The sequence below is a fragment of the Equus przewalskii genome, chromosome 10, assembly GCF_037783145.1.
Source record: "Equus przewalskii isolate Varuska chromosome 10, EquPr2, whole genome shotgun sequence".
Lineage (NCBI taxonomy): Eukaryota > Metazoa > Chordata > Mammalia > Perissodactyla > Equidae > Equus > Equus przewalskii.
In genome coordinates this window covers 44,045,995-44,054,904 of record NC_091840.1, presented here as the reverse complement: position 1 = coordinate 44,054,904, position 8,910 = coordinate 44,045,995, and the positions used below count along the sequence as shown (strand labels likewise).

The 8,910-nt window shown below is 53.6% G+C and overlaps 1 protein-coding gene across 1 annotated transcript; it reads left to right on the top strand.

Moving 5' to 3' along the window:
* Positions 1-976: 976 nt before the first annotated feature.
* Positions 977-3,934, top strand: BHLHA9 (basic helix-loop-helix family member a9). Its single transcript, XM_070563753.1, has one exon. The coding sequence runs from the start codon at positions 2,732-2,734 to the stop codon at positions 3,401-3,403; it is 672 nt and encodes a 223-aa protein (XP_070419854.1). The 5' UTR covers positions 977-2,731; the 3' UTR covers positions 3,404-3,934.
* The last annotated feature ends 4,976 nt before the right edge of the window (positions 3,935-8,910 follow it).

The following is an 8,910-nucleotide window of genomic DNA, read 5'->3' as shown; positions in this document are numbered from 1 at the left end:
AGATGATTTTTGTTATTATTACTAATTATGACCAAGCAGCATCCTGCCCATGGCGGACTGTGAGCCCTCACTACAGGAAGGAAAGGTGCTGGAAGCCGTTTAATCTTGTTAACACCCGACCAGCACCCTCCCCTCAGCTCCTGCTCTGCCCCAGGCAGATTCTCCCCTTCGTGAGGCTGCCTGGGGGTCAATGGGAAGGGAAGGCCTCCTTGGATGGGTCGTCTCCATCCTTCGTGGAGATGCGGGTGCTCTGGGCTTGCCCATCTATTTCCTCCGGATCATGGGTCGTGGACTTCCCGGGAACACCGCAGGGGAGGGAAAGCCTGTTAATAACCACACTCAAGTTGAGGTAACCCTTCAGAGAACCAGATGCAGTATTTCTTGAGGCCCACTCTGCACCAGGTTCCATTCCATTGTGTCCTCTGAGGCTGGCGTCACTCCCATTTTGCAGGTAGACAACTGAGGTTCACAGCTTTTCCCAAGGTCTTCATGAAAGTGGCAAATATCAGAGGAGTTTAGATCCAAAGCTTCTGTTTGTGACCCTTGCACTGCTCTGTCCTACACTCAGGGCCAGCTTCACAGGTGTGGGACCTGTGCAGCGGCACAGGCCCCAAGCCTAGAAGGCCCCAAGCTCAGTTTGATGCTCTGCTGTCACCACCTTCAAATTCTTAATAATTTGGAGCGAAAAGCCCCACATTTTCGTTTTGCACCGGCTTCTGCAAATTATGTAGCCGGTCCTGCCTACTCTCTTTTGTATCGAGGATGTCTTCAGTGCAAAGGAAAGGAAACTGAAGTGCAGACAGAGGGACATGACTGGCACAAGGCCATGTAGCAAGCTGGTGGCAGAACTAGAACCAGGTCTCTTGAGCCCCTGTCCAGTGGAATTCTCTGGAAACACTCATGTGTCCAACTGTGCCCTCGATGGGGAAAGCTTCGGAAGGAGCCAGTGGCTGGGCATGGGTGGGGGTGGGGGTTGGGAAGAGCTCCCACCCACCAAACCACCTCTCCCCCGTGGCCCTTCTGGGACTGCAAGGTCCACCTGCTCCCTCCTGGTCTGCCCACCTTTGACCCCAGGGCCCGGCTTTCCTAAATGGCTGAGCGAGGCTGATGAGCAGGGCAGTGACTCAGCTCTCTCTAGCATGGCACTGAGGGGCTAAGTGACATGGGATGGGGTGGAAGCACAGGTGGCTGTGGACTGCGACACTCAGGAGCTGGACTGTCTGCTCTTTGACCTAATTCCTTGCCCCTCGTCTGAGACCCAGTGAGACTGACATCCTGCAACTCGAGCTGGGTGGGTGGACACGAGCGCTCAGACATCTTGACCCATGCTCTGTGTAGAATCCTGCTGGAGGCATGCAATCTGTGTGACTGTGTGTGTGTCTGTATGTTGTGGGGACGATGGAAAACGGATTGAGTAGAGAGAAAACATCCAGTCCTAGCTGCTTCCTTTCACTTTTTAATTTCCTAGATACTGCAGATTTGGGGACGAGAGCCCCAGAAATACAAATGTCCTTAGGATGCTTTACAGTCTAGTGGGCAAGACAGACAATAAAACAAATAATCACACAAATGAATACCTATACTTGTTTCCTAGCGCCCTGTTCTTTTTCTCCATGGAGCACTTTATAGTTTGAAATAATGGGGTTATTTGTATACTCTTTGGCAAGATGGACACGAACTCCATACCCATCCCAGCGGACGCCCCAGCAGGCCTTGGCTGTTTGGAAGCATTCAGATTGTGGCTGGGAGTGAGACTGACGTCTGTGCTCCAAATAAGTCTCTGTGGACGCCTGAAGTTTCACTGGGGGGCTTTCTCTAGGATTAAGCAGTATTCCTTTTCTGAGACCCTGTTTAAAATTCAAATCCTTGTGGATGGGGATGGTGGGTGGGTTCACTGAGTTCATAACATGGCAGGGCTGTCTCATGAGACAGGGCTGCCCAAAGGTCTTGGACCCCAAAAGACACTCCTGATGGGTACCACGAGGGGAGCCAGAGGGCCACAAGATGATCTCCATCATCCTCTGCTGCTGACTCAGCCCAGCTCTGTCTGCAGAAAGAGGAGCCGGAGGGAGGTAGGGGAGAGGAAGGCCCAGTCAAAACCCAAACCCGGAATCCTAGCGGCCTTTCTGGTAGCTGACGAAGCTGAAGCTCCAGGTCTGTCTTACCTGCAGGGCCCTGCCTGTCACCTCTGCTCCTCCCTCATCCATCCTGCTTTCCTCAGTGACAGCTCTGTGGTTGCCCACAGGACTTGACAAGAACTTTCCAGGTTCTTGAAACTCAGCTACCATCTCCACAACCTTTCTGCGTGCCTATCAGCTCCCCTGCCCAGAGGCCAAACTCGGCAGTCTCTTTGGGGTTAGAGGAAGAATGTGGAACCCAGCCACCCCAGAGAGGCCTGGAGTAGGCAGAGCAAGTTCTGCCTGGCTGCTGGAGCACTGCCCCGGGCGTGGCCGGGCTGCCCGTCTGGTCCCCTCGCACAAGAATCTGCATGCTTCTTCCCTTCCCTGCTTCCTTCCTCTTGTTCCTCCCTCGCCAACCTACCTGGAGGCAGGTAATAAAGCAAGAGGAGGGAGATGGATGGATGGGGAGGGCAGAGAGCCACGTGGTGCCATAAAGCCCAGCTATTGAGGGGGCCGTCTGGGGAGTGTCCAGCCTGCAGGAGTCAACGCTCAGAAGGTGGACTGTCAGCCTTGTGAGCCGGAGCTGGAGCATCAAGGCCCGGGAGGAGGCCATGCACCGAGGCACACCAGGACCAGGCCTCAAAGGCCTGAAGGGGGCCGAATGCTCCGCTGAAGACTTGGGGGACTCTTGCCTGGAGGCCGGGAGAGATTTCGGGGTGCTGAGAGAGAACGGCGCGCCCCGCGGCCTGGGCGAGGCAGAGGAGGTGGCGAGCAGCAGAAAGCGCGCGCGGCCGGTGCGGTCCAAGGCTCGGCGCATGGCGGCCAACGTGCGGGAGCGCAAGCGCATCCTGGACTATAACGAAGCTTTTAACGCGCTGCGCCGGGCGCTGCGGCACGACTTGGGCGGCAAGAGGCTCTCCAAGATCGCCACGCTGCGCAGGGCCATCCACCGCATCACGGCGCTCTCCCTCGTCCTGCGCGCCAGCCCCGCGCCCTGCTGGCCCTGCGGACACCTGGAGTGCCACAGCCAGGGCGCGCGCGCCGAGGGCGCGGGGGATGCGGGTTCCAGCTCGCCGCGGCCCATGCCGCTGCCCGCCGGGCCCAGCCTTGCGCGCCGGGACCCCTCCGGCCCTTTCGTGCCGCGCTGCGCCTCGTGCTCCCCACACACGCTCCTGGGACAGCCCAGGGCGGTGGGCGAGGCTCAGGGCTTGGCCCAGACCTCCCCCGGAAATTGGCGCCGGTGTCCGGGGGCTCCCTGTGCCTGGCCGCGGGGATACCTGTGAGCAGGCCCTGGCCTGGGCTCCCAGCACTCCTGACCTGGCCACCGAGCGCACCCGAGAGCCTCGAGGGAGGCCGGCTTGGGAGGAGCCAATGGCAGGATGCCTACAAAAGAGAAGACTGCGGAAAAACGTCCCTAGCTGAGCAAAACTGAATGGGCTGAGGCCTGAGGGAGAAAGGAAGCAGCCTTGGCAGTAGGAAGGAACTCCGGAGCCAGGGGCAGCACTCCCTAGCCCCCCACAATCCGAAATAGAGGCGGCAGCTCCGAGAACGGAGCGGGACCCTCCTGGGCTTTCATAGGATTGGACTTGATGAACGCTTCTTGGAAAGTGACCTTTGCATTCTTGCGCCTTTGAGTCCTATTTTCTCTTGCTGCTTTTTAGGAGAATGGGGGCTTTTGGACAAGGGGACTTGTGTGTATGGGAGTGTGGGTGGCCCCTGGTGCGATGTGATGGCACAGTGTGGGGTCCCTGCCTGTGCTGATGCCCCAAGTCTGTGATTTGGGAGGGGCAATCAGAAGCAGCTAAAATAAAAAAGAAAACCTATCATGTCTCTCTGCTCCAAGGACTCCACCGGGCTCAGTGGCCCAGGGTGGCAAGAAGGTCTGCTGGGTTGGGGCCTGGGGCTCATCCTGAAAGGCTGGGCCCAGGCCTGGAGCCCACAGGTAGGTACTTGGGGGCTCTGGTTCATGGCAAGACCCCAGGTATGGCTGAGCACTGTGAGGGGCGCTGTGGGAGGGGACATTATTTGGAGAGGAAGTGCTGAGCCGGGAGACTAAGGATGTGGTCAGCCTCATCTCTAGACCCCCTGCAGAACTGCTGTCTGTGGTGAGCCACAGAGAGGGTGGCAATGAAAGCAGAGTCAGGGCTAGTCTCAGAGAAGGAAGCTGAGGGCAGGGCCTAAGATTCGGGGCCAGTAATTCTTGCCTGTATCTCGAGTGATGGGTTCATGGAGCTCCTAGAGAAGAGTGGGCCACTGTAGCCAGGGTCTCTGTCATGAGGGGCAGACTTGGAATCCAGGAAAGAGTGTGAAGAGGGGATTGAGGAAAGTGGGGCCTTGGGCCAAGGCTGCTGAGGAAGTGGGAGGCACAGCCAGCCCCCGGAGAAGTCTGGAGAGCTGCTCTGCATCAAAGATGAGCACGCCTGAGCTGGTGTCTGGCCTCACTCGGGCTGACCGGGCTGATGTTGTAGGTGCTGCTTTCTGGGGTGAGGACCCAGATGTGCCAGGAGAGGGCTGAGGGCTCTCTGATCTCCTTAGAGAGCTGCGCTCTTCACAGCTTGGGGAAAAGTTACACAGCTCAGAACAGAGGACCCCACAGAAGCTGGAGAGACACCCATAGACGCCCAGGAGAAGTGAGGGGTCCCCAGAACAGTCGAGGTGAGGCTCACCACCGTAATTAAAGATGTCTTTGCTTTCTGCAAGCAAGACACTGGCTGGCACACTTGGCATCCTGTCCCCAGCCCACAGGCCTTAGGGCTCCCCATTTCACAGGGCAGGTGGCTGTGACACAGATCACAGGAAAGCTTTGACTCTGGTGCAGTTGGGTCATTGGGTCCAGCCGGGAGCAAAACATGGGACTCTGGCCCCTGGCCTGCGCACTGAGCTCTCTTTCTCATGGAGAGGCAGTGCCACAGTCTGACAGTGGAAAGGAAAGAGCTGGACCAGCCTGGGACCCAGTCTCTGTTCTGCCACTTACCACATGTGCGACCCATGGCGTCACTTAACCTCTCTAAGCCTGCAGTTCCTCACCTCTGACACAGACAATTCCACCTCAGGGTGGCTGTGAGCATTAAGATTCGTTCATAATGTACAGTTTCCGGCAATTAGGTGTTCCACAAATTGTTACTCTTCCTATATTATTGTAATTTTATGACAGACCAGCCTGGACAGTGCTTCTGCCTTGCTTCAGCCTCAGGTTTTTATTCTCTGGAAACATGATAAAATGACCAGCAAGTCCTGCTTTCCTAAGTTCCAAGATGGAAAGAAACAGAATTCTTCCCGCCCAGTTGCGCGCCCTGCACAGGAGTGGTGAGGGTGCCCCCTGCAGGTGGAAGCGTGAGTGTGCAGGGCCTGCCAGGTCAGCTGGAGGGATGGGAGAGTATGTGTCCCCTCACTTACCACCTAGGGAACCTTGGCAAATCTCCGAGCGGCTTTGAGCCTTGGTGTTCCCATCTGTAGAATGGGCTAAAATTAGTACTTACATCATGGGCTAGATGATGCATTTAAAGCGTAGTGCCTGGCTCACGCCAGCTCTCCCTAAGTGGAAGCTATTAAGACATATTCTAGTCACAAGGTTGTCAGAAGGAGAGAATGCAAGGGAAGGTGTTTTATAAACCAAAGTCCACAACACATTTGTTATTATCATTGTTTTATCAGGGCTATTTGTTTGAGTGCACACGTCTGTATATTTGCATTATGATATGTATTTGTCCAGCATTCTGAGATTTTTTGACATGCACGCATTGCATGCATACTTGTATAGATGTGTGAATGTGTGAATGTTTGTGGGTGCATACATGTGTACATACATGCGTGTAACAGGTACCCCCTCCTCCTGCTGATTCTTTAGGTGATCCTAGGCCAGAATACTTTTAATTATGTGCTTTCCAGTTTTCCTGGAACGCTTCCTTGACATTTTTATCTGCTTCTGAAGACCATACCTGTTCTCTAAGATGGCTGATTTGCAGTGGAGAAAAGATAAACCTGTGATTATTAAAGAAATGGAAGTTATCAACCGAGACCAGGTAGATTTGTCCAAGTATAGAGAAAAGTAGTTAGTATAAGGATAAGTATTAAACGAATATAAAAAGGAAAGTACTAGAAAGAGAAAATACATATGTAAGACAGAGCTGCTAAAACTTATGGCCAAAAGGTACGAAGGACTGATATATATAAAGACAGAAATTATCTATCTATCGGGTTAGTACCAACAGTCCACTCACATAGTGTTCAAAGGAGAGAGAGAGTTAACATGTAAAGGGCAGGGAGCAGTAACGATCCCAGAACCTTTGCCCAGGGCTCTCCTACACTCGGCCTCTTGGCCTCTCTTAGGAGGTCTGTGCCTTCCCACTCCCCCCTCTTGTTCTCTCTGCCTCCCCCACAGGGAACAGGACCTCACCTCTTTAGCAATGAATGAGACATACTAATAAATATAAAAACAAATAGCAACTGTAAGACCCAATGTCGTCAGGGATGTGGAGACAAGGGCACATCGACAGATTTCTGGTTGTACTGTGTACCTGTCCCTTTTTGGTAGAGAACAATTTGGCAAAATCACAATAAAAATATTCCAAGGGAGGAGTCCAAAAGGAAAAACAAATTTGCAAAAAGATGGTCCCAGCAGCACTGTACACAACAGTGAAAGATTTGAAACAGCACAAATGCCCAACCCCAGAGGCCTGGCAAAGCAAACTGTGGGATTCCAATGGAATGAAAATAATGGCGAGTTAGAAGAGCAGATCACAAAATGGTCTGCGCCCACTGATTCTAACCGTAGACAAACGTATGGGTGGGTGAACGGACCTACGGAGAATTGGAGGGATGTAAACAGGGTTAATATCTGTTAGGTTCTTCATAATTGTTTTTTAAAGGTGAAAGATTTGTCTCCTTAGGGCACCTTCAAAGATGAACAGGGAAATGTTTGAGCAAGGACAGCAAGGACCAAGCGTCTTGAGTGGATTCCTTTGGAGGGACCCCACCTCGCTGGATGTGAAACTAGGGTGCTTGCTGATGGGCACACGATCACATCGTTTCCCTCACACTTTGCACGTGTGTGTGTGTGTGTGTGTGCGCAGACACCTGAAGGCTGCTGTTACCCCTGGAGCAGGTGGGCCGGGCCCAGGAACGCCTCAGTGAGGAGAGGAATTTGCTTAATTACTTCTGCCTCGTTAGCCCCCGTAGGGTTTCCTGGCACCCTGACCCGGAAGGTAAAAGAGCTGTGGGGCATAAGGGGCTTGTTACCTGTCCCCCTTGGACTAGGCTCCAGTTTACCCACCCTTCTGAGGTTTCCTTCCCTGCCCACTCCACTCCTCAAAGGACACCCCCAGTACGCAGGTCCACTTTCCCCTCCACTGTTTACATCTCAGCATCCTTCGTGCTCAGGATGCGCTAAGGTTGGGGGCCGGCGGAGGTGGAATTAGCGTCGGTGTGGACGCGCCCTGGGTGCTTGGTTGGTGCTTCATCTTCCTCTGGTTCATCCAGCCATTCTCAACCACCTGCCAGGCACTGGGCTAGGGAGCTATGGGTATGCCTGCCCCCTCCAGGACCTCACAGTCCAGTGGGGAAGGTGGAAAGAGAGGGGGTGACTTTCTTCGGTTCTCTGTGTCCACACCAGAGAGCAGCAAGGCCAGCCAGCTGTGGAACAGGAAGGCCAATCCATCTGTCTAGCTGCAGGGCCTCACGGCTCAGACCCCTGAGGCAGGCAGGCCCTGTGATGGTGGAGGAGGAGGCAGAGCTCAGCGACCCGCTCTGAAGGCTGCAGCTGGCCCGGCTGCTTGCTGCTCTGCGGAAAATGGGCCCAGGGTTCCCAGATCTTCATGTTAAATGTCTGAAACCCCAATTTTTATGTGAAATGGATTTCTAAAAAAATACGTGTTGGGTCAACCCTGTGCAGGCCAAACTCACTTTGTATGATGGGTATGGCCCAGGGGCCTCCATTTAAGACCTCAAGTGGGGAGGCAGCACATGCAGGTTGGAGCAGAAGCAGCTGGCTGGGTAGGCTGAGCAGCCCTGGAGCCCAAATAGGATGCTTCTCCCCACTTGTCCCTGCTCCCCCAGTCCCCTCTCCCACTTCCGCTCATTCCCCTTATCACCATCAGCCGCTAGATGGCACTGTGAGCCCAACATCTTGCAGTGGCAGAGCAAACCTAGGTCCCCAAGCCCCTGAACCCCAGCCCACCTGGTAACCTCACTGCCATGAGCCACCCTGAGGTCTTCTTTTTCTTTTCTCTTCGAGTTTTTATTAAGCCAAAAACGGTCCTTTATGTCAGGTTCATTCTGTCCTCTAGGCCAGTGCTGCCCAATAGGAGCATAATGCAAGCCACCTTTTAAATTTTGTAATTTTCTAGTAAGCACATTTTTAAAAAGTAAAAAAGACAGGTGACGTTAAGTTTAATAATGTTTTATTTAGCCCAATGTATATAAAATATCATTTCTACATGTAATCAATATGCAATGTATTTACGAGATACTTTACATTCCTTTTTTTGCACTAAGTGTTTGAAATTCGGTGTGTTTTATACTCACCGCACATCTCAGTTTGGAATAGCCACATTTCAGGGGCTCAATAGCCACAGTTGGCTAGAGGCTATGGCATAGGGCTGGGCAGCTGCAGGCCCCATGGAAGGCCTGAGTGCCCCCACCCAGCGTCAGCTTCCAGGTTGTATCAGGGAATTCTGTCCATGCTGGGTACTGACTTTGAGCGCAGGGGTCTTGGGGACCCAATTTGCCACCCTCTGCATGAGGTCTCATATTTAACAAGGCATGAGCACATTTCTGGAAGTTCCTAGGCAGG

What these genes read in the sequence shown, in the direction of transcription:
- BHLHA9 (XM_070563753.1), top strand. Translation starts at nt 2,732, where the DNA reads ATGCACCGAGGCACACCAGGACCAGGCCTCAAAGGCCTGAAGGGGGCC.